The sequence below is a fragment of the Oryzias latipes genome, chromosome 3 (assembly GCF_053564925.1).
Source record: "Oryzias latipes strain Hd-rR chromosome 3, Olatipes_Hd-rR_3.1".
Taxonomy (NCBI): Eukaryota; Metazoa; Chordata; class Actinopteri; order Beloniformes; family Adrianichthyidae; genus Oryzias; species Oryzias latipes.
Window position 1 is genome coordinate 21615207 of NC_136239.1, and position 26413 is coordinate 21641619.

Genomic DNA, 26413 nt, shown 5'->3' on the forward strand with positions numbered 1-26413 from the left:
GCTCAGAAAAGTGTGAATGGATCAAAATACCACTTTGGGGTTGTATTGGTTAGGAATTAACATTACAATACACTTAAAAGCTCAAAAAAATTGAATTAGCAGGATATAGGCGCATTAAAAAAGATCAGACATGACTGGGTTATTTGTGTCCAAATAGTTTTTTATCGTGGTGTCTGAATATCACATATGATCAAATCTCTATTGTTTCTCTTTCAAAATGAGTACAGTGTTGTTCTTTGGATGGAACTGGCCTCTGAAAGAATGTCCATGCATCATATAACGATGTGCTCGTGAACTGAACAGGTTGCCAGTTTCTTGGCTTTCATTAAAAGTATGCACTACCGGGCAGATGGACATGAGTCAAAAAGCCTTCTGGTGTGGCAGGCAGCTTCGGAAGGAAAGTAATATCCTCTTTATATAATGCATGGTCAAGGCAGGTGGGGGCCACGGGTCAACAACTTAGTCAGGAGTTGTGCCACTGTAAGACTGTTGGCAGGAGACAGGGTGCTGCATCGCTCCTGTCTGAACTTTAGCACTTCTTAACTCCTCCGCTGTCCGCCCATTTGCCAACTGTCCCAAGATAGCTTGCCAATCAGATGCAATTAAAAACGATTTAAACGATTTAAATTTATTCCTTAGGTTTTGCATGCTGCAGACTGCGAGTATAGCGTTATAAATAGCATTCCGTGAAGGGGGTTTGTGTCAGCAATGTTACGTCCTGACTGTTGTTTGTTTTGCATTTATTTCATAGAAAACATATGCCTCCCTGAATACATGACAACGGTTGGAGGGCAGTTCGTTTTAGTACTAGGGAAATGTGGCAATTTTTGTAGTTCCTATTCTATCGCAACATACACACACTTTGTTCCTCCAAGTTCAGCAATTAAAAATCACATTTCTGTCACGACTCCAACTGAGCTGTCATTTAAGCACTCACATTTGTGGCAGTTGAGTGATGGTGTCAGTAGCAGATCAGCTGCAGCGAGGAGGAAAACCTGCACCGACACAAATATTTCCACACGATTACTGCTGAGAAAAAAATGTAATAAAATAAGAGATTTGTTAATATGCAGTTGCTCATCAGCTAAAGAAGCATATGCATGAATGGAGTGGTTAGGGAAGTGGGTGTCAGCTGTTTAATGTTATTAAATGGAGCCTCTTAATGCACTGCGTGCTCCAGCATTTAATGTCAGTCTGAGTTTTTCAGTGCAAATAACCAAACTGATATAACTGATCAGATTTTTTCCAGCTTTCCCGGAGATCACCATGTCTGTTGATTTGCAAGTTTGTGGAATGTCTTGGAATATATTGTAATACAAAATACAATTAGTTTTAAAAGAAGAAAACAATATTTGGAGCTGCTTTTTAGGTTGAGACTTTAAAAGGCATTCTGAACAGTGACATGCAGACAATTTCCATGTTATTTTTTTGTGCAAACCTTTTGTGGGGTGCTGTGGTGCAAAGGTAGAGCAGTCAACCTCTGATTGGGATGTCGCAGGTTTGGCTTTCCCGTTCCATGCGTTGAAGAGTCCTTGGGCAAGATATTGAACCCCCCATTGCTCCTGGCGATGAATGATGTCTGAATGTTTGTGCGATTGGGACTTGTGGTTTTAAAGCCCTTAAAGGCCAAAATAATTTTAATTTCTTTAGCAAATTTATCAAACATAATAGACTTTGTCTCAGAAAGTATTCTTTCATCAAACATATTTCTGCTTTTAAATTCTTGTGTAAACCCTTGTGCTATCCTAGGCATTTTAACGTTGGGAGTTGGGTCATCTAGACCAGTGTTTTTCAACCAGTGTGCCGCGGCACACTAGTGTGCCGTGGGAAATTGTCCTCATTAACTGATCTAAAAACATTTCCCATCTCCAGGATTTCAGCTCTCTGTTCATCCAAACAGGCCCTGATAAAACACTGAGGAGTTAGGAATATAAAAGATGTAAAATACATTTTCTTTACGTTTATTTTATTTTATTAAAGACATTTTGATAAGAATGACTGTACAGTACCGCGATTCAGCTGCACTTTCGGCTGTATTTTGGAAAAGTCCCGTCCCTTTAACTGTCTCCACCAATCATTCTTGGGGAGCTTAATCACATGTCATCAGTCTGACCAATCAGACGTGGTTAAAGTCTTCACTTCCTTGTCCCGATTTAGCTCGTAAAGTCGCTCAGTTCTAACAAAAATGGCAGCTAAAGCTCGTCTTTAGCGGTGTAGCTTTGCACAGAATCCGGTATCAGACCGTGGAACAAGTGAACAAAACACTGAAGCTCCGAAAACCGATCTCCAGCCGTTTTATGCACTACATCTCCCATGATGCATTGGGTCATGAGATTGACAGCGCACAAGGAGATCTGTTGTTAAACGTCTTGAAACAACGAACACACATCAATCTGTTTTTAAATCTTCTAACTTAACTTTTATTGCATTTTTTAGAAAAAAAAAACAGCTGCAGTTTCCAGCTATTTCTGTAACAATTATCTCAAAAATGCATGTGAGATTGCGGAGGGACTGTAGATCAATACAGACTATGAGTTTCTCCTTTTTTTTTTTTTTTTTGGATGCTGGTGTGCCGCGGGATTTTTTTTAAGGTTAAAGTGTGCCGTGGCTCAGAAAAGGTTGAAAACACTGATCTAGACCCACTAGAAAGTGCGCTGAACCTTTTTTCTTCAATGATTTGTGATCTTCACTGGTGTCCATGGATTACATAAAATCTTTCCACCTTTATCCACCTTTGTCATGGTGGGGAGAACATGTCAATGTGAGGGTGGGGTCATCTAAGATCGCCCAAGGGTTACAAACGCTTTCAGCTTTTATAGGATTTTTACTCAATTGTTTTCGTTACAGAAGAAAGGAGTTCACCATAACTTTAACACAACTATACAGCAATTTCACTGCTGGCACAATGCAATTAAACGGTTGAAAAAAATCTGTGATTGGTTAGACTTGGACTTGGCTAAGGCCTATGCGAATTTCACCCCTACCCCACCAGCTTCTCCCTACACCTCCCATTGTAGGAGCATTTGGAGCTGTTGTGGTGCCCGAAATTTTTTTTAAGGGGGAGCCGTAGTGACTTACAGTAGAACTGGATATCCCTCCACCGGGAGGGTGATCCGAATAGAAACACATATGGGTGTGGTTTGAAGTACAGAAGTTTAGACTTTGTTGTGATGTGACCGCTGCCTCCATGAGTGTTTATGCAACATTATTTGCATTATTGCAGGAGTTTGCAGAATTTGTCACAGTTCAACCCCGTCACATGTAACAGAGGTCATGTCGTAGCAGATTTTAAAATTTTTCTTTCTGCTTAAGACACACTCCAATGAAAATCATATTTTTTGTTTTTTTAACATGTTCAAGTGGCATTTTTCTGATGATGGAGGACATTTATAAAGAAAATGTAGCTTAATTTAGCTCAATATAACTTTATCTTTGTATTTCTAAATTTACATTATTATGAATCAGGAGTAGATGAAAAAATGGCATTTGAAAATTGTGCTTTTTATGCTGGGCAGGCCACAGCTCCCTGCTCTGCTCCATTCTGATGTGTCAACTAATAGATCCATGTACGTCTTTGTTTTCCTCGTCCGAGCTGTTATCTGGGTCAAAACCTTACAGCTGGATAGCTCCAATATTGCTTGCTATTTTTGTTGAACCGGTCATTTCAGGCTGGGGTTGTGAGAGGCTGTAAGCTAGCGGGGGATCGTGTAAACAGAGAGCTCTCAGGAGGGTGGGGAGCAGGGTTTCTCTGCCAATATTCCTACCCAATTTTCAAATGAAGTACTGCCACTTTTACAGATACTATGTCCTAGAAAACGACACAGGTTTTTAAGATTTTGGCAAAAAAATTCATAATCATAATTAAGATGATTGGGGTGGGTCTTTAAAGCACTAAAGTGTCTCCAAAAAGCAAAGTGTAGAACAAAAAAGGTTGAGCAAATACAATTGCACCAATGACTTGAAAGTTTAGCTAAGATAAATAAATAAATACAGAAAATCTATTCATTTTTTATGAATCTGTGAATTAAAATGGTTTTTCTAACCAAATTTAGGAATTATGTGATTTAAATGTCCTTTTTAAATATCTTTTTTTTTAATTAAAGATATATGTTTATCAGTTAACAATGAGACATGCATAATGAATAAACATATTACAAAAAGCTTTGCAACATTATTTAGTTCATTTCAAATTAATTGCTGAAATAAAATCTTTATTTTTATGTCACCATTATTTACCAAACTTTGAAATGATGTCATTTAAAGACACCCCTGATACTCCATACATCAGAGCACTAAGATGTGTTTTAAAGGCTTTGTTCCTATTAATCTGGTAACAGGGGACCACTGATTGCAGCTCTGTTTATCTTATACCCCGTCACAGAGCCACAAAACCGCTACTTCCATTTAAATATGGCAACATTTTTTTAGCGCGTCTCTAAATGATTAGAGTTTAAATGCAGTAAAACGCCTTGTATGTACAGGTTGGTTTGTGCTTTTCTCACCTTTTGTCTGTCTTAGCAAGACTAAGGTCTTGAACAGGGTATCTCCAACACCCCAGGCCAGACATCCGTGACATTAAATATTTATTTCCTTTGTCCCTGAGGGATTTATTTATATATACTACAGATCAATTAAATATTGAACAATGACGCTCATTCTGCCTTAGTTCTTTTTTGAGACCTCTTGTAGAACCTCAAGGACCTATTATTAGCAGCGTTGGCTAGTCCAGAAAATCCTATCAGCTACTTTGTTGAGGTGTCAGGCAATGCTGACCTTTTACTAACAGCAATTATTATAGAATTGGGGCAATTCAACTGCCAAAAAATCCTCAAATTTATGAAGTGAGGCTAGTGAGATCTAGCAGAACTGACCTTGACTGTGCCAACACAGGGACATACAGGTAAGAGGTGAGGTGCTGTGGAGCTGACAAATCCTGCAAGCTTTAAGCTTGAGGAAGTTGAGGAAAAATCAACATCCATTCAAAATCAGAATTCACTTTAAACCTGTAAAAGCCTAAAAGTTTAAAGACAAAACATTCATACTTATTTTTACATTGATTATATAGCTTCACGACTTAAGTATTAAATTTAATATGTGGATAAAACGGCCTGAGTAGTTTTTCACTGATGCAAGCCACTTGTGTTAGGGGCCTCCTCCAGAGTAGATTAATGAGCCATCAGTTGTGAGTCCAAAGGAGGAACAATGTGTAGAAGTGAGCCGGCTACGCTTACATTTCAACACACTCCCCCTTGTGGAATTAACGAGCCCATAAGTCTTAAAAGCACCATTTTATATTAATATCGGTGCCTTTTTACAGTTTAACATTTTTTATGCACATCCATCTGCCTTTCAGATCACATTGGGGTAAAAAATGACTGCAATCTGGGGAGTTAAACGGATGATGAAGTGCGAGTAGTTGCAATTATAAATTGTGAAAATATAAAAGCTTTTGGAATACAGGTTGAATTTCTAAACACACAGAAATGATTTTTAGTTAGGGGCAAAAGCATGACCGGGATTTGGCACCCGCCCTTGACCGCCACCCAAACCACATTGCACCAGCCCCTTTTGAGGTCTTCTACGGGTGGTGGGCCCATGGGAGAGTGTTTCCATGTCGCTCCTTCGGGCTGAGCACGACCGGGGCCCGTGGGAAAAACCCCGGTCACCAGGTGCTCGCCCCAACCCCGGGCCTGGCTCCAGAGTGGGGCCCCGGTGACGCCAATTCGGGCGATGTAATCGGGTCCTTGATCTTTCCTTTCATCAGGGGGTTCTGAACCTCTCTTTGTCTGGCTCGTCACCCAGGACCTGTCTGACATGGGAGACCCTACCAGGGGCTTAAGCCCCAGAAAGCTGGTGGACACCGGAAGTAAGGGAAGCCGTCAAGCTGAAGAAAGAGTCCTACCAGGCCTGGCTGGCTTGTGGGACTCCAGAGGCAGCTGACAGGTATCGGCAGTCTAAGCGAGCTTCGGCCTGGACTGTTGCAGAGGCAAAAACTCGGTCCTGAGAGGGTTTCGGTGAGGCCATGGAGAAGGACTATCGGTTGGCCGCAAAGAAATTCTGGCAAACCATCCGGCGCCTCAGAAGGGGAAAGCAGTTCTTTACAGGCACCGTTTTCATCCAGTCCATATGTGTTTTGTGGATTTGGAAAAGGCATTCGACCGCGTCCCCCTTGGTATCCTGTGGAGGGTGCTCTGGGAGTATGGGGTCCGGGGAGCCTTACTGAGGGCTGTCCGGTCTCTGTATGACCGGAGTAAGAGTTTGGTTCGCATAGCCGGCAGTAAGTCAGACCTGTTCCCGGTGCGCGTTGGACTCCGGCAGGGCTGCCCTTTATCACCGGTTCTGTTCATAGTTTTTATGGACAGAATTTCTAGGCGCAGCCAGGGGCCGGAGGGGGTCTGGTTTGGAGGCCACAGGATTTCACCTCTGCTCTTTGCAGATGATGTTGTCCTGTTGGCTTCATGGGGCCAGGACATCCAGCATGCATTGGGGCGGTTTGCGGCCGAGTGTGAAGCGGCTGGGAGGAGGGTCAGCACTGCTAAATCTGAGGGCATGGTTCTCGACCGGAGAAAGATAGTTTGTCATCTCTCGGTGGGTGGAGTGTCCCTACCCCAGATGGAGGACTTTAAATATCTGGGGGTGTTGTTCACGAGTGAGGGAAGACCGGAGCGTGAGATTGACAGGCAGATCGCAGCGGTCACCCGCGGAGAGCTCGGAGTAGAACCGCTTCTCCTCCACATCGAAAGGAGCCAGTTGAGGTGACTCGGGCATCTAGTCCGGATACCCCTTGGACCTCCCTGGAGAGGTGTTCTGGGCATGTCCCACCGGGCGGAGGCCCCAGGGAAGACCCAGGACACGTTGGAGAGACTATGTCTGTCGGCTGGCCTGGGAACGCCTTGGGGTCCCCCCAGAGGAGCTGGAGGAAATGGCTGGGGCGAGGGAAGTCTGGGCATCTCTGCTTAGACTGCTGCCCCTGCGACCCGGTCCCAGATAGGCGGAGGAAGATGGATGGATGGATGCAAAAGCATGGCAGGCTATTTTAAATTATAGAAAAACTTTTGGTAGAATGGGACGGAATCAATATTTGTTAGTTTTTTCTAGCTTTTAACAGCGTGTGTTTATTAAAAAAGCTCATGAAATTTGGGGAATATTTCAGGTAAAAGTGAATTAGATTGCTCATTCTGTGCGAGTGTAATTATTTTAATTGAATAAATGTGATAAAATTTCAAATATTTTTGTTGAAATTTAGACTAAAACGTTCTTTAAATAAATAAAGTAGTTTTTGTGTTGCCAAAAAAAGCTTTTTGTTAAAAACAATGCAGACGACATGCTAATAATATTTAATATTTAATATGCCACTGTGTACACGGTTAATTTCAAAAGTTTCTTTATGTGGTCACAAGCTTACCGAATTAGTTTCATACCCTGGTGCATAAGGTCAGAGATAACTTGTTTTCTTCATTTCCTCAGTGATGGCATATAGTAACAACAAATCTTCCTCCTCCGCTTTAAACACATGGTTCCTCCGCCTCCACCATCACCTCAAAGCTGCCATCTTTGACGCGGCGACGTGCCGTGGCTGTATTGTTGTGTTTTCGCTCGCTTTCTTCAATGCTTTAGGGCCCGTATTCTGTGCTGCAGTAGTACGGCGCTTTGAGGTCTTCCCAGAAATTCTGGGCTTGAGTTTCCTTAGAAGGATGAAATGTTCTGGGCAGAACAAACGTTGTCCTCGCTCCTGCCACCCAGAAGGGAAGACAAACATATGTTTTTCTCTTTTTTGTATTTAGAGGGTGGGTTATAAGGCCTCAAGAAAAACTATTTTACATTCGGGGAAAAATTAGGTTCCCAAAAGTTTTCTTCGCAATGTGAGATAAAAAGAACTAATTTGCTGGGGAATCTGATCTAAAGCACAAAAAAATGAAGTTTGAGCCTATATAAAATAAGATGTATGTCAGGTTTGACTGTTTTTCATCCCAACACTTGGAGCCTGTTCCACCTAGTTTGAACAAACACGTAAATTCAAAATATTAAGTGCAATATTAGGGGGTTTCTAAATTTGGATTTGAATTTTCTTTCTATAGTAGGGCAGAGACCACATACTTTTGTGAAAATGCATATTTCAATTAATGTATTTATTTTCTGCATCAGAAAGTGACCTTGTTTTGAGTTAAAAAGGCTCCATCCAAATGACTTTATACTTGCTACCTAACTTCTGTTCACCTGCAGCCGCAAGGGGGAAGTGCTTTTGTGAATACAAGATGATGTGTAATACAATCTTGTCTCTTCAAATTAGTTAAACGCCTCATTGCTGAAACAGCCCTGCAGTAATGAGTTAACAGTAAGTATGTAAGGCAGAAAGGGTAACCTAACCCGAAAGATGCAACTTTAGGTTGGTGGTATTTTTTCTGTAGTGAAAAACTTCTCACTGACTTGTCACTTAAAGAAATTAAAAGTTTTAGCTTTAAGTTTAGTTTTAACTCTTACTCTGACTCATGACCATTATTTGTGCCAGCAGCAGTAGAAGAACTATAGTTTTTGAAAAATCACAATATTTTCTTTTACTCTTATCAAACATAATAGAGAAGTTGTCTTAGAATTTTTGTGTTTGTGTGCATTTAGTTTGTTATTACTAGTATTTCTGTACAGTGAGTCCTGGGAAAAGGTATTCATTATAGACAGAACATAGACTAGATATTATTAATATAACAAAAAATAATAATTTTGAACTTTTTGTAGAAAAAGAATAAAAATATTCAAAAATATTCACTATTCAAAAAACAAAAATTTACAAAATCTTCTTGATCCTGGTATTGTGCTTTTTTTTAAACCGTTTTTTCTTTACACCCCCTTTTTTTTAGGAGCCCTGAGTACTGAAAAGGGAGGCTAGTAAATAATTGATCCTTGTAATTAAACACTCCAGCCAGGGATGCTGGGGCTGATTGACGGCCAGATATTAGACCCTTGTCTCGTAAGGTTGCGAGTTTAGTCTGAGGTTATCAGTGGCCAGAAGAGTCTTTCTCCCTCCCTGCCTCATTACTTTCATGAGTAGAACATTTCATAGTGAAGCAGTGGGAGGGGGTGTGGTGTGAAGACAGTCTGGGACTTCATTAGCCAAATGGGTTGCCTTGGTCTACAGAACGCCAAATCGTTCAGCCTTGCTGAGCAGTTGGTGCATTTGTGGACACTTTACCACGCTGTCCCAGAGAGTTTTTTTCCTCCTTTTTGCTCCCTTTGGTCATCACTTTTCAGTTTTCTTTGAAAGCCAACTTGAATGACAAATGGTTTTCTATTTAAGCACAAGTTATGTGACATAGCTCAGCGCATTCCAAAAACACTTAAAAAATAAATAATATTTGCTGCAGGCACACAACTTAAATATGAAAGTTTTATAAAAAATATCCTTAGAATGTTTCTTACTATATTAAATGTTTGGGTGGTTTTTTTTTTTTTTTGAAGAAGAACTGCAGAGAGCTACTAAGCATGGGACATACATCGCTCCTGTTGGCACACAAAACCCAGAGAAGCAGTGAAAGACCAATGTTTGCATGAAGCTGTGATCCTTCTTGCAGATGTGTAACTGCATTCACATGCATTCAGCAGTGCTAAGTAAAAATATACACTGGGAAACGTACTGAATTGATACTATCATGGCTGTTTTTATTGCCATATTTACATTTTTCCCTGCTGCATGTGTGTGGGTATGCTAATCACATAGATGCCCTGTGGACAGCTGGATTGAGATGACTCATTCTTAGCAACGCATCTTCATTCTCCTCGTGTGTGTGAGGGTTTAGTAAGTGAGGTCCAGCAACATTATCGGCCATCTTTCGTCGAGTACATTCACAAAACCATAGAAAGGCAGGATACGTACGGATTCATTCATTTATTTTATTTCACAAATATACTGAGCAGGTCAAAATCTACACTCTTATTGTTTAGGGATACTAGTTTTTGGAAACATTTGATTATTTATTGGGAGAAGGATTCTTTCTCTGTAATATTTAAATCAAGCCTGAACACACAAACCATTCAATTAGATGTATACACTGATCATTGAGAGAAAATAAAGTAATTTATAAAAAGTGACTGTAATTTTTTGAAAGTATATTCAACCACAGTCCTCTGGCAGAATCATTTCATGACAGTTTTAACGTAGACTTTAGTTCATACTGTAATTTAAGGTCGCCAGCATTGCTCTAAAGCTATGGACGCCGGGCGTGTGATGCACGTTCAAGAATGCACTAAATGCGGGTTCTTGTACAAGCATTAAGCCCATGGACTTCACACTGGACAAGCAGAGAGGGTCTTCTTTTTATTTTTCTACTTTTTACTAGCTCATATTTACTAGCTCATTAACCAAAAAGGGACATCAGCCATTAGTCCATATCCCTGATTGGTCAAAGTTGATCTAATTGAACTTTTAGCGCATGTTTATTGGCTGAGCGTTTTGTACAAAGAGCCTGAAACCGGCTGTAGAAAATTGTGTACCAACGTATGAAAGCGAGAGTTTTGAACACAGAATCGTGCATTTACATAGTATTTACAAGTGCGTCTTAAAAAATGGTGACATTTGAATCATTTTTGGTTTGCTGTGATTTTGCACTTTTGAGATGGGAAAATGGGAAAAATCACATAGTTATGACTGTTTGGAGGTTGAGTTAGTAAAAAAGTCCACAAAGAAAAAAAATATATATGAAGAAAGTAATAAATAAATATAAAACAAAAGAAAAAATACAAAGAACTAACAGCTAGTCTTGCTAGTTTTCTTAATATTAGCCTTATTTAGCACGTTTTTAAGTTATAAATCCACTGTTGCAATGTCAATGTAAATGACTAATTTGCTCACTAAAACTTGTGTTTTTTTTACTATTTTCTGTAAGCAATCAATTATGCTCTCAGACCGTGTTAAGAAATGATGAAAAGCACTTCACTACACATTGTTGATGCCAATTACGCCCTTTGATTTACTTCTGGATTGTAAATCTTCTAGCTCATCTGTCCTCCTACTGATGCATCAGAGGCCTGTTGCTTTTATGGTCAAGACATCCACTTGTCTTTGCTCCAAAATAAATGGCTGTAAATGCATTTGTTTTGGGTTGGAGAAATATTTATTCAGAATTTCAGTGTTACTCTGTAGTATTATATTCTGCAGAACAAGCCCTCACCAATAATTCTACATCTCCTGCAGGCATCCAAGGTCTGTGCAGACGGACCATTGCTCTCGACAGTAAATTTTTTTTCTCATTTTAATTGTTTAACGTTTTTTTTTAAAAGTTAAAATTTAAACATCAACCTTTTGATAGTAGAGCTGCACCAGTCTATGTCATCCTCTTGCACCCCAATCTGTCACCAAATTAGTTAAAAACAAGAACATTTTTAGCCTGCATTTCACTTTACGTATCAAGCTTGGATTTATCACCTACTTTTTTCAGTTTAGACGTCATGAATCCTCCTTTGCAAACACAGAAATGCTGACATTGCTGTCAGAATGGATACTGAGGCAACACCTTGCAGCAATTCTCCCTGATTAATGGGCCAATGCAATCTGGATTGCTCCCATTTACCCTGAAGTAATCAATGTGGGAGATACAATAGAAATGTATGTGGGTTGGGTGGGGGGCAAGTACAGGTGTGCCAGTACTTGACAGTATGTCCAGCAACTTTTCAGTTCAAGCTGCTCTGGAAATAATAAAAATAAAAAAGATTCTTTGTGATTTCATGTAATTTTCAGAACTTGTGTGTGGAGCACTTAATTTACAGATGATAGCTAATGAAAGGATTTATGATAAGTTTGTCTAGAGATGCAGAATTAATCATCCCTGCAAAGCCCCCCCCTCAAGCCACCTCCACAGCCCCCACCCTCATCGCCTAGTTTCTTTCATTCCATATAATGTGAACCTGGTTTTCAAACTACTGGAAGCATCATTTGAAATGCCTCTAGATGCCCTTTCTCCCTATTACTTAGCCTTCTACAATGTAGCCTTCATTTGGCTTGATTCTTCTTTGCACTCCCTAATGGACGTGGCCCTATTTTTCTTTTGTCTTCTTTTAGTGACACGACATTCACCTTCAGGAGGGAGAAGCCATCTTTCCTGATGCTTCTTTACGTTTTGTGAATATAGTTTGAGGATTCCAACCCTCCTTTTGTATCTTGCCTGTGTTTTTTCTTTGGCTTTATGTGCGTTGTATTGTTTCCTTGGCACACTATAGTGACAGCACTGTCACACTTTCAGTGCATGCACCAATGAAGCATGTGGCGATGTCAAAGGAATGCAGGGCATCATTTTGACCTTATTTCATCTGTCTAGTTAAAACAAAGAAGTAGCTGTAATCAGAGTTTGTAATATTTAGCAACTGATAACTGTCCTACATTTGAATACAATTGTATTAAAACTAGCTTTGTTGTTATATGTTTGAAATGAACATTTATGCCAAATGGATTGTTTTGGTGAGAGGAAGGCAAGTGTGTGAACTGCTGGAGAAACATGAGAGATTAGGGTAAGAAATGAAAGGTGACGTGCAGGATTAAATGGATGAATGTAGAAGTTTAATTTAAGAAAATCCTTCTAAAATATTGGGACTGAGACAAAGGAGACAAAGGAGACTTAACTGCCCTTTATTGAAAAAAGTAAAATCATATTACAATATCATGCAGCAACTACCACCTAACTAATGTACAAAGGGTTGAACATGAACTTTGAAAGATTCTCAAGACAGAAAACAAAAAATCTTAAACCTAAATTTACAGTGTTGCTGCTTTAATTGAAGGGATTAAACTATTGAATATTTGTGAAGGTTTCCTGTTCAACATACATGGCTCTTTCCATAACCCGTCTTCACAGTCAACAGACAACATTTTTCAAAAAGTGTGTGCTTTATTACTAAATTGATTATAAAAATATTAATTGGCTCTCATCTTCAGACGGAGAAGCATCTTCTGTGCTCCTAGGAATGTTAAAAATTCAGTTTTGTGCAAAAAAAAAAAAGGTATTTCCTCATCAGTTAAAATGTAGTCAAGTAAATGCTCGAAGAGAAAGGAAGCTGGAGAGCCTAAACAAAACAAAATAGGCATTAATGCAGACAGTTTGACTCGGGGTGGGTGTGGAGAGGGATGACTCATACAGCAGGAGAGAGCCCTCCCTTTGCCAAAGCATTCCTTGTCCAGTCAGTTTTCTTCACAGCTGTCAGTCACTGCCTCCACGTTCAATCTGAAACTTCATTTGAAAAGGTTTACGATATATAAGGTACATTTTTTCTCCTTTTTTGTTTATTTTTTGCTAATGACAGCAAAAATAAACAGAAAGGTTCTGGTTTTGCTTTAAAGCCTGGAATGCAATTTTTGAAAAAGACAAAAATAAAAGCAGTCTGATACCAGTCAAGTTATTCAAAAGTAAGCACAAACTGCATCACAAACACACAAAATATCAAGTCATAGTCTTAAAAGTTTCTACTCTGCTACAAGTGTTTGCCATTCTTGTCTCTCCAGAGACCCCCGCAGCACCAGCTTGCTGTAAGACCCGTCTTAGGACTTTTTAAAGTGGGGGGATACTTGACATGGGTTTTATGAACCTTTTCCATGAAGAGGAGTTCAGGGACCGGGGTTCTCCTCTTTACAACCAGATTTTATTGAAAACCATAACAAATGTATCCACAGAACAGAGGCCATACTATTATAATTTATCTAAAGGTTCTAGTGCGAGAATAAAAGACTGTTTTAAAAAAGAAGCAGGAGGGGAAAGGAGAATGGAAAAAAATGTAATGCTAGAGGATAACTTGCTGTTTGAATTGGAAACATTTATACACATTACATTACTTTACATGACTGTTTCAAATTGTTCTCCTCAAACCAATAAAAATACTGTTTGGAAGTTTGACATACCTATAATTAGCAACGACACAAAACACAATAGAATCATTACTGTGGCTGTTTTACTGAGATACCAGAATGTGCATTTTTTGATGTGTCCAAATCATTTATGAATTAATGTTTGCTCTTTTTTTATACCTTTTGATTTATAAAGTTTTGGAAACCCAAACTATGTGACAGTGTTGAGTATTACCTTAGATCCATATGACCTGCGCTCCAGAAATCAGCACCTTGGACAGCGGCCATTGCATACTTTTGCACAAATTCATTCACCTGAGCTCAAGCAGCAACTGTTACACTAAAATGTTTTTTATACAGAATAACAATATGTTCATCATTAAAAGTAACACATTAATCAAAGCTCCTGCTTAGGTCCTAACTAAAAGAACTGAAACAGACCAGATTAAAAGAAAAGAATCATACAACTGAAATATTCTACCACTATTGTTCAAAAATAAAGCTTTTTAATGTGTAGTTGTGTAAATAAGTGTGTACATAAGTTTAACCGAGGCTAATATTAAAAACTATATTCTACCTTTGTTTAAACTGCCTTTTTATGCCAGCCTGTTCTTTTATTTTATGTATTAGTTTTATCTACAATCTAAAGACAATCATTAATCATGCATGTCTGTATTATTTTTATTAATGTAAAGGTTTGGGGGGTGTACTGGTTTACAGACCTGGTAGGACGTTGATGCACTGCTCCGATTTGCTTTAGATGCACTTTTTTTTCTTCCCCGATGTACTAAACTATATACTTTCATTTGCTTTAGCTTGTCGAAACACTTGCTGTTTGGGCTATTTTGAAGCGCTACAATTAAAAGGTCTTGTTAAGCTAGAGGCTCCCACAGGCCTGGCTGGTGATTTTTCTTCTAGATTTGCTGCTTCGTGCTGCTCTTTCCCATCAGGCCTCAGGTTCACTATTGCTTTCATTTCTTAATACATGGTGTTTCCTCTAGAGAGGCTTTAAGATTAAATGGGGAGGAGGGCATGATTTTGCATCTTTATCTTTGTGTCAAATAAAAGCACCTGTGAATAGTTGTACCTTAGAATATATAGATTCACTTAAAATCTACTCTTATTAAGTGTTTCTTGTTAACTGCTAAACATTTGAAATGGTTGAAAATGTTGCTGCTTCATTTGATCAGACAGTATTTCTTAGCATCTGAAGCTAGTAAACTTTTTAAATAGATATTTACTATAGGCAACATACGCCTGGAGTTTTGTAAACTGTGATGTCTCTGTCAGTGACCAAAGGGAAAACACAGATCTACATAACCTGCTGTTTGTTTCATAATGACCCACATTGTGCCTGAAATCTGCTATATAAGGTATGGGAGACACCACAGGACAGACCAGCCAGCTTCCTGAGATTGTTGAGATAGTTTAGCACTATGTCCTCACTGGTGAGATGTATACAAATCCGTAGACCGTTAAATTATTCCATGTCACACCAAATGCTAAAAATGAACCTTTGGAAAAACGCTTTCCTTTAAGGAAATGTTACAACATAAAAGTAAATTTAGAATATGCTGTAAATTGATTTATTACGATGAATTTAAAACATTTGATTTCTCTGCACTTTAATTTTAGTGATTGTGCACTTGTCTGGTTGGTTGAAATACAGCGTTTCAAAACAGCCTATATTGTGTTTATGTGGGTTTGTCCAGTTTATGTTGTCAGTCATAGAATATTGTCTAATGCTTACTCATCTTGTCTGTTTTCCAGTCCCACTTTTTTCAGGGGAAATTTCTTTTTCTATCTTGAACCTAATGATTCCTCCGTAAAGGTTCTTGGCTATTATAGGATGGTTAAGTCCAAATATGTGATGCATCAATGATGCCAAATTAAAACATGAACTTTGGAGGCTATGATTTTTTAATATTGGTTCTCAGTTTAATAGTAGTAGTTAACAAATATTTTTACATTTTATGTATTTTAAACATGTTTCAGTCTTCTCTTATTCTTTCAGAGCCATTATTAGTATGAATACATGTTATTTACTGTTTCTGTATATCTAGCTACCCTTTACCATCATTTTAAGTCTATTTAAATTGGCTCTAAATGTCATAGTTTTTAGTGACAATTCTACATAATGGGGTTCCTTTCATTCTTGTACATAAAACAAACCCTGGCCTCCATGCTTTTTTCCCCCTTGACAGGTAATTAAAATGTGTTTCTTGAATTTTTTCTTAGTATTACAAAACCTGTTGGGATATTCCTGTAATACCTTCTAAACATTTGTTTTCTCCTTTGCCACTACACCCCCACAGAACAGAAACAAGAAGTGTGCTCCCAGTAAATAGTCATACTGGTTCTCAGGTTGTTTGAATCAAGGACATAGATTTTTGACCTTTTTGGAAGAACAAAGTACTGGACAAAACACAATTCCATTGGATCACACTTGTATAAATAGGAAACTTTCGCTCATGCAGCAGCAATAACATTACGTCCTAATATCTTGGTGTGTGCTGCAGCATAGTTCTGTAACAGTGGAGTCAGTTTTTCCTTTACAAAATTTACATCAGCTGCCCCCCCCCCCCCCCCCCCCCCCCCCCCCCCCCAAAAAAAAAGACTTTTGTGGCTCTCCAAACGCCATGAGACACCTAAAAAGGTCATTTTGGAGTACTTTCTATTTTCATACATTACTTGATGAAAGTTTTTATTTATTTATTGCTGTTTTAAAAGAATGACCCACAAACTCTAGAGACAGTTCACTAATGCTGTTCTTACAGAAGGACGTGCCTCGTCATGACCAGCTAAAATACTTCTTCAAACCCACTCATTCAGACCTCCCTTAAAAGAGTGCAAACACAGCTGAATAGACATGGAAAGTAAGTATTTGTTGTAATTCTACAACATTCCTTTGACAAAAGACCGATTAGTTCAACAGACAGAGCGGCATTTAGAAGAGGCCTTGTGGCGAAAAGTTTCTTTTATTTATTTTTTTTCTCTTACATTTTTGCGCTACTGTAAACTTATTCAGCCGCTCTTGCCGACATACTCAAATGTGTAGCGCTGCCTCATTTAAGGGGATGAGACAGTTGTCCACATGCATCTGAGACATGACTGATCACCGTCAACATAATCTCTTGAAAGGATAATTGTGGGAAGCTTTCATGCCTTTCGAGTTTGTCTCCTCTCACTAGCCATCTGTTTTGCAAATGTCCTTGTCCCACCTCATATGGCAGCATACAAAGCTTTAACATTCATTGAAATAAAGCAGGGAGAGCAGATGTTTTATTTCACCAACCTCAAGTTACATGTGAAATATAAAATAGCTGCAATGAAACTTTTGAGGCATTCATTGGTAACTTTATTGTAAGGTAATGTGAACATTGTCGTAGCTTTAAGAGTAAAATATATATGCATGATCCAGAAAATGCTCCTGCAGCTGCTATAGCCAATGTTACTCTTAAAAACTCAACTTGCACCTGTGTCATAATATGTATTCATTGCTCAAACCCAAATGTTTTACACTCATATCTTGTCTTGAACTTTGTGTGGCAGAGAAAGAAATGCAAACCTGTTACCTCCACTTTTGCCATGGCAACGGACGCAAAAAGAAAAGCGATCCTGTACCTGTGTATCTGTCTCCCTAATGGTCTGTGTGTTAGTGTAACAAGATCTGTAAAAACTCCCCTCAGTGATATTTTAGATCTACCACTGTAACTGACCTGGGCTGACGGAGTCACAAGTAGGATTTAGGTGAGTACTCAGGCTTCTCTCAGGTTGCCTTTTCTTAATGAATTCAATGGCAAAAACAGTTTTACTGGAGGCCCTTATTTTTCCACACTTTGCCAGGAGCGTTATTAAACATGCAAAGTCTTGTTAATGTAGAAGTTGTTTTTTTTTTGTATCCACCTCACATTGGTTTGTAAAATCTTAACATGTGCTTTTTGATTTACCAGACGAAATGAGTCTGAAATGTGTTTACCTTTTTCCTTTTTGGTAAGGAGTGTGTGTGATGACAGTTGAAGTGTCCTGCATGAAAGCACCTTGTGGGCTTCATTGTTGGACTGCACCACTTAAACCTCTCTTAACTCTCCTGTTCCCTCTGCTGGGAAAGGCAGATATTACACACCATAACACAAAATAAACCAAAATAAACCATGATAATAACATTAAAAAATCTTTATGTAAGCTTTCAGCCTAGACTGAGACATGGTTTAGTATGATGTGAAACAAATTTCTCATTTTTTCTATTTGCTTGTTTGTCAGCAGTCATTTAAAATATAATTCTTTTTGAAAGTTTTTTCCTCCTGGTTGGAGATACTGCAGGAGAACTCTTGCATCTTTTTAAGAATCTTCTCTAAGCCTAAGGAAGAGGCCTAATTCTCTTTTAAAAATAACCATTTGCAATTTTTGTGGCATGCCCTCAGTTTTTGGATTATTTTATTAAAGAAATTATGAGCAAGGGGGGGTAGAACTGGGGTTATAAAGATAGATGGTGTTTGTCCTTGATGCAGCAAGGATCCAAACCAGGATAAATGGTATTCACATTTCCACCCGACTTCTGCTTAAAAATATTAAGCGTTTGCTGTCATTTAAACCAGTAAAAAAAAAGAAAAGAAAAGAAAAAGGACAAGCTTTACCTTTGTTCTTTAGGCTACCTCTTCATCAAAATGTGAAGAATGATTGTTGTGACAAGTGCCAAACGCATCAGGTATGAAACCAATTTGTCTCCCGGTTGCTTGTGTTGGCTGTTCTAATAAAAAAAAACATCCCACTTTGCTTTTTGTTGTTTGTGTTTTCGTTTTCCGTTTTCGTATTGAATAGCACAACAGGCAAGTTCATTATGCGTGTGACTCATCCCACTAGCCCACACCCCCTCCCCATCTGCTGCTGTGCGCTGGAAAGGGGAGAGGGAACCGCCATTGATCACTTCTTCTCTCAGACATGCACACACACACCCTACCTTCAACGTCACTATCGATTGACATGTTTCATGTTTTTGTAGGAAAAAAAGCTGCCGTTTCCCTCTGCGTCATTGCACATCTGCTCCCTATCATTTGCTGACATTGAAATAAATCTCAGGGGAGGCATGTAATGAAACAAGGAAAGATAATTATTATAACTTAGAAAATCCCAGGATGAGGTCGTGATCTACCTGGATAAGACTCTTTTCACTTAACAGTTGTATCTGTTGACTTAAAGAGAGTCACAATCTGAGTAAACGATGTCTTGTGTGAGCAGTCGAGATAACAGTACAGTTGGATGCTTTTTTTTCTGGTCCAATACCAATTATTAGTGGTCAATAGGATCAAAAGTTGATATTTGTGGCTGATATTCATTTGCATTTAAAGTAATTCAATGTCACTTATATGGTTGTGGGAAAGAAGTTTTGTTGTTAAAATTTTTGATGACACAATTCAAACGCTTCACTTTCTTTAAACGCAATGAAATTATTTCTTTCAAGAGAAAAAAATTTGCAAATGATGAAAAGCTGTTGTAAAGTAATGTTGGAACAAAAATCGTAGTTTGCTGCAAGTTTTCTTTTTTTAAAAAAAAGAAAAAGTTTAAACGTCAAACACAAAATGACTGATCTTTGTTTTAACCCTTTAACATTGGAGATGTCGCAAGCAACATCTAAATAACACACACTCTTTGACATACTGTAACTCTGACTGTTTACGCGATCAGAGAAAAGCAGCTTTTCATATCAGGTCAAAACATTACTAACGTAAAGTTTTACAAAGCCACTTTTCTCCACGACAGAACTGATTTACACTGATTGTGAAAACACTTCAATTACTGCAAAGTGTTGCATATCATATCAAAGTTCCTTTTTCCACTCCGCTGTAATTAGGTTAATTTCCGACAAAGTTTTATGGGTTGCGATAAGAATGTAAAGCTCCTGTGTCAAAGGGTTAAGTTGAAGCAGAAACAAAGTGCAGAGTTTTTAAACTCTGTTTAGATCATGGACTGTATAAGAGAACTGGACCAAGCGAGTGTGACGTCACTCATAGAAAACAGCTTACATCCTGCTCCAATGAAATCAGGTCAATTTAGTCACCATTTTTCAACACCACATTGAAATCAGAAATCATTAGTAAGCAGGGATTTGTCGGAATCAGTCGGAGTCGTCGTTTCCATCGCAAGAACTCTCCCCAAACACGATTGAGGTTGTTGGACACACCCCTAACACTGGCAGGCAAGCAGGCTTCAGAGAATCTGTCAATCAAAGGCTATGGTGGAGATTTTAAAGTGACCTCATGTAGACACAAAATTAATAATAATAATAATTTAAAAAGTGGCTGATATAGATAAAAAAGGCCAAATATTTGCTTATTCACATGCCTGGCTGATATATCGTTGGTACCTAATGTTCAGAGAACAGGAAGTGTGCGACAGAATGGCCTCTCTGTGAAGTATAACAGGTGGGGGGTAAATGTTAAATGGTGTATACTTTTATATCGCTTTTCTACCTTTCTCGAAGGTCCAAAGCCCTTTACAGTCACAGTCCCATTCACACACATATTCACCCACTGATGGCAGGTCTGCTGCCAAACACTGGCACCAACCCCATAACCACCAGGAGCAATATCTTTCCCCAGAACCCTTGGGTGGGCAACCACGGCTACCCAGTGGTAAAGTCCCACTCCAATCATCTTAAACTTTATCAGTGGTCTTTTAATTATGGTTATGCCATTTTAAACCTTAATAAAAAAAAACCTGTGTGGTTTTCTATGACATAGTTTCTGCAGAGCAGCAGTAATTTGCCTCCGAGTTGTAGGCAGGACCGTTGGCACAGAACAGCCCTCCCCCATTTCCCCTCCCTGTTACTGAGGGCTTTTTGTTTACGTTGTCTCCCACTATCTTACAGCCCACTACAATCCCAAGCTAATAATAGCAGTGCAACAAAAACTGCGAACAATTTTAGAGCTATCCAGCCGTACTCTTTTTACCAGACGCCAGCTCAGACAAGGAAAACAAATAACTACATGGATCTTGTCGTCCGTAAGCGGATGCATTTAGAATGGTGCAGGGTTTTTGTGGCCAGCCGATTGTACTTTTTACATAACAAATACAATCTTTTTCAAAAAGCATTTTTTTGTCAGCTCCTGATTCACAACAGTTTGAAGAGAGAATTACACAGAAATGTACAGTTGGGCAAAAAGGTCTTTAGTCACCACGAATTGTGCACCTATACTCGCTTAATATTATGAGAGAAGCCTGTAATTTCCATCATAGATATACCTCAACTATGAGAAAGAAAATGACAAAAAATCCAGAAAATCCCACTGTCTGATTTTTAAAGAATTTATGCATGAATTATGGTGGAAAATACGCATTCACATAAATGGAAAGGTGTGTCAAAACTTTTGGTCTGTACTGTAAGTATTTGGTCAATACAAAAGTTAAACTCAATTCGTTGTTATATAACCTATTTTGGCAATGACAACTGGCAAATATTTTCAGTTAGTCTTCACATGGTTTTCACAAACTGATAAGATAAGATAAAATAAGATATTCCTTTATTAGTCCCACGATGGGGAAATTTCCTTATTGCGGCAGCAGTACAGTAACAGAGAGCAGTATATAAAAGAAAAAGACTATGGAGTAAGTATAAACACCTATATATACAATATACACACATACATTCCAAAATATTGCACAGGATGATCATATGATCGGTTATTGCACAAGGTAAGATAAGACAGAGTCGATGATGTTGTTTGACGTGGTTCACTGGGAGCAGCTAAAGTTGTAAAGTCTGATGGCAGAAGGTAGAAACGAAGCCTGTAATTTCCATCATAGATATACCTCAACGACATTGCTGGTATTTTGGCCCATTCCTCCATGCATATCTTCTCTAGAGCAGTGATGATTTGGGGCTGTCGCTGGGTAACACAGACTTTCAACTCCCTCCAAAGATTTTCTATAAGGTTGAGATCTGGAGACTGGTGAGGCCACTCCAGGATCTTGAAATGCTTCTTAGGAAGCCACTCCTTCGTTACCCATGCAGTGTGTTTAGGATTGTTGTCATGCTGAAAGACCCAGGCACATTTAATCTTTAATGCCCTTGCTGAGGTTTTCTCTCAGAATTAGAGAATACACGGCCCCATTCATTCTTTCCTTTAAACGGATCAGTCGTACTGGTCCCTTTGCTGAAAAACAGCCCAAAGCATCATGCTTCCACCCCATGCTTTACAGTAGGCATGGTGTTGATTCAATGCAACTCAGCATTCTTTCTCCCCCAAACATGACAAGAGTTATTACAAAAAAGTTCTATTTTAGTTTCATCAGATCAAAGGACATTCTCTCAATCCTCTTCTGGATCATCCAAATGCTCTCTAGCAAACTTTAGACGGGGCTGCACATGTGCTGGTGTTAGCAGGGGGACACGTCTGGCACTGCAGGATTTGAGTCCATTTCTTCCATCTCCTAATAATTGCTCCCACAGTTGATTTCTTCACACCAAGCTGCTTACTTACTGCAGATTCAGTTTTCCGAGCCTGGTGCAGGTCTACAATTTGGTTTGTGGTGTCATTAGACTGCTCTTTAGTCTTCGTCATAGTGGATTTTGGAAGGGACTGTTTGAGGTTGTGGACAGGTGTCTTTTATAAGATACCGAGTTCAAACAGGTTCCATCAACCCTTGTGCTATCCTGTGGCCCCACCCTTACATTGACGTGTTCTCCCTACCATGACAAAGGTGGATAAAGGTGAATAGGATTTCATATAATACATGGACACCAGTGAAAATCACAAATCATTGAAGAAAAAAGGTTCAGCACACTGTCTAGTGGGGTCTAGATGACCCAACTCCCAATGTTAAAGTGCCTAGGATAGCTTAATATAGGCAACGAGTGGAGGACAGGAAAGTTTCTGGTCTGTGGGAGCCAGAAATGTTGCTTGTTTGTAGGTGACCCAATACTTATTTTCCACCATAATTTGCAAATAAGTTTCTTAAAATGAGACAATGTGATTTTCTGGAATTTTCTCATATTGTCTTTCAATAGTTGATGTTTTCCTATGATGAAAATTACAGACCTCTCTCATCTTTTTAAGTGGGGAAACCTGCACAATTGGTAGCTGACTACATTTTTTTCTGCCCCACTGCATATGTCCTCCATCACCAGAAAATGCCACAAGAACATAATAAAAACACAGAAACCAAATTCTTCCTCAGAGTGGTCTTTAACCTCCTAAGACCCAAGCTCTTATCTGATATGCATTTTTTATTTCATAGTCATAGGGCCCCAGTTGAGCATCTAACTACTGTTTAATTAAAATTAAAAATGGGATGTCCAGGCTTGTTGACAAAAACCTAGTTATATAAAACTCACCCTCTACATATACTCACAGTTTTCTGTCATTGTTTTTATTAAAACATATCCAATATAAGACTTACCTTTTTTTGTATTTTTTATTACCTTTGATAGTTTCATCATACACAAAGCAAGTAATAAATCACTACATATTTAATTCATTTTATTTAAGAAGCCTTTTCACAGTAAGGTTGTCATAAGATACTGCACAAAGACAGTAAGGATATGTTTTTTTGTATGTAAATTACACAATAACCTCTAATATGTCTGTAGAAATGTGTCTGTGGTTTATATATAACATTTATTTCATAAGTAAGAGTGTGTGCACCAATTGGAAAGATTTCCATGGAAACAACATGCAGTAACCTTTTCATTTAGGTAGTTCTATGATCAAATGCTAGGTTTGTGTGGTCTGGATTAATGTCATTTTCCAAATTGGCACAGTTGAATGAAGTTATGTTTTATCCTTCTGTGATTTGTTTATTTTTTTGATGCATGCAATGAGTCACACTCATGTGCACTGGAGCTTTCAAAACAGGCTACTGACTCTCTAGCTTGTAAGTAATCACAAGAGCATAAGTTAATTACAGATTTATTTTATTTTATTTCTTGACCAAACTAAAGCCTAAAAGTCACCAGGGGATAATGTTAATGTCACACCCTTGAAATGTTAGATTCTCATTTTGTTTCATATGTTTCATTTGGTTTCACAAAAACATCAACCCATGTCAAAGCTTTCTGACTTTCTGACTAATGAATTTAAATTGAAAACTGTTTGAGACAAACTCAAGACCTTCAAGAGAACAACCCCACCTCAGGGAGAAAGTGTTCTTTTGTTTTGTTACTCAAGACTACAGCTTTTTGGAACAAATTACAAACCTCCTTTGCAAAAAATGCAGAAAAAAGCTTGTAATTTTTGCAGATGTTTTTTTTTTGTTTTTGTTGTTGCATAAAATACACTTTTTTTTCTTGCTTCTGTAATCCAAAAACAAAAAAAATGAAATGGTCACAGACTTGCAGCAAGTGTTTCAAACCAACTAAATGCAATTGTATAAGAGAATTTTGTTAAGGGGGAGGTGACCAAAGAAATTCCCTACAAATACCCTCATTTAGGGCTTTTTTGGGGGTGAAGCATTTATTTTAGTGGCTGAATGTAAGAAAACGTTATCTGCCAAAAGAATAGATTAGCTAGGTTAAACTAATAAGTCAAATTTATAAACATATTTCAAAGATTCAGTGTGTTTAATATTTTCTCATTCTTTTGTAAGATCTTATTGATTACACTTAAAATTCAGTTAAATCAAGTTCAGAGATTACACATCCAGAATTGGTATGATGTAAATATGGACTTAATATTTGCTTGATTCAGTTATTAGACATTCATTGAAAATAAAAAAAGGCATCTATGCACACATTTGTTGGTCTGCCCCTGGTGTTTTCTAGCTAAACCATTTTTCTTGTCAGTTTTTACCTAAATTTTTTTCATAATATACAAAAAAATCCCAAGTTGATTGATTTTTATTTTATTAATTATTTTTAGCCACTTACTAATACAGTAATATTCACTGTAACTGTGCTCAGGCTTTCTTTATTGGAAGCTTTCTGACCAGTTTTGGTTGCATTCCTTTTTTAAGGTTTTATTCTACTGCAGCCCCTAAGATATATTTGCTGCATTTTGCGTTGAAAAGTTTGGTATTACAAAGATTTAAGAATTGTTATGTTGTTCTGCAGAGATATTGTAGTAATTCTTTCATAGTTGAGACTTGTTGAATATGTGCAATATATTTTGTCCGGCTTATGGAATAATTAAACAAAGTTTTCTTTGTCACATTTTTTTCAGTATGTTATCTTATTAATAATTTCTACACGCAGAAATAAAAAAAGTATACAAATAATTAGCATTTTGCATTGTTTTATCTCAGGGAGTTGCATTTTAAAGCTTTAGGCTTTTTAAAATGTATTTATTGAGGTTTTCTGCTTCAAGATCACCTGAATTTCGATCTTTCTGTATTGAGATCATGATGCCTGAGATCCTGCAAAATCAGTTTTAAAATGAAGTCGTGATCACTTAGAAAGAAACACTTAAATGATGAATTAGCATTGTGATGATGATAATGATGATGAATCATGTTTATGGTGTCCTGGAGCCCTGTTGTGAGATGAATGTGTTGTTGTCTTTCTTTCTCATACGTAGGTGGTCCTGGACATGACATTTGGTGGTGGTGGTCATACCAAAGAAATTCTAAACACGGTTCCCGAAGTCACAGTTCTGGCTCTGGACCGAGATCCTTCAGCTATTTCTCTGGCCCAACAGCTTGCCAAACAACACCCGTAAGTGATTTATTAAAAGATGATCGACTAGGCGAGAACACGAGTTAGATTTTAGAGCTGCAGCGTGCAAAAAACAAGACCACAACTTTCTATTGTCACAGCTGACGACGTGGCAGTTTGAAAAACAGTTTGGTTTGTGGTCATTATTTTTCAAACATACTGTAGTTTAGACACAAAGCAGTATTGCAGAACTCCCATGTTTCTCACGTCTTCCCAGAGTCCGATCTAATACTGCTGCCAAGAAAAAGCCCCTGAGTTTCACCGCCCAATCAAATCCATTCTTCCTCCTTAACTTAAAGCTTTTTTTTTTCCCCCCACGCAATGCTGGTGGGCCCAGCATGTCATTTGTCAAAGTAAGGGCCCACGCCTGCTGTGTGAGGGAGATGCTGTCTCCCACGGAGGATCCATAAGTTACGGGGAGGGGAGGGGTGGGTGTTAGAAAGTGAAGAGAGACAAAAAAGAAACTAAAAACATAAGAGTGAGAGAACAGGGAGACACGAGGACACAGCGCCAGGGTGAGAGGGAGGATGTGTGTGCGTGCATGAGCAAGGCGCGGGTGGATGAAAATGAGTTCTTCCTAAGACCATGGCGTGGGAAGGAATCCTTTTACGTAGATTCTGGGGAAACCTCTCTCAAGGGAATCTGCCAGAGAAATGTGCCTGTGAGCAGGGAATGACAATTAAGAGAGGGAGAGAATGAAAACACTGTATTCTGTCAGCGGCAATATAACCCCACTGTAAGCTCTGCCATGCCTACTCATGATGCAAGTTGCACAAGGCTGAGGAAATCTAGCAATTATCCAAAATTATTAGGAGCCTGAGTAAAAGGCCCCGCCCGCCTACGCTGTGCATCCCCTCCACACATCTGGGTTCAGGGGATTCTCTCTGTCCGCGTACACATTAAAGATGGTACATCCTCATAGCAAACTGCTGAGTGTTTTTTGT

General features: G+C 38.6%; 1 protein-coding gene across 4 annotated transcripts in view; it reads left to right on the forward strand.

Annotated features, from left to right (window-relative positions):
• Nucleotides 1–26413, forward strand: part of mettl15 (methyltransferase 15, mitochondrial 12S rRNA N4-cytidine) — a 46581-nt gene that overhangs the window by 5784 nt on the left and 14384 nt on the right. For all 4 annotated transcript variants that reach the window (XM_004067038.5, XM_078944400.1, XM_020713442.3 and 1 more), the window contains one exon: nt 25333–25469. In XM_004067038.5, the coding sequence (XP_004067086.1) occupies nt 25333–25469 (137 nt within the window). The remainder of the gene's footprint in view (nt 1–25332; nt 25470–26413) is intronic.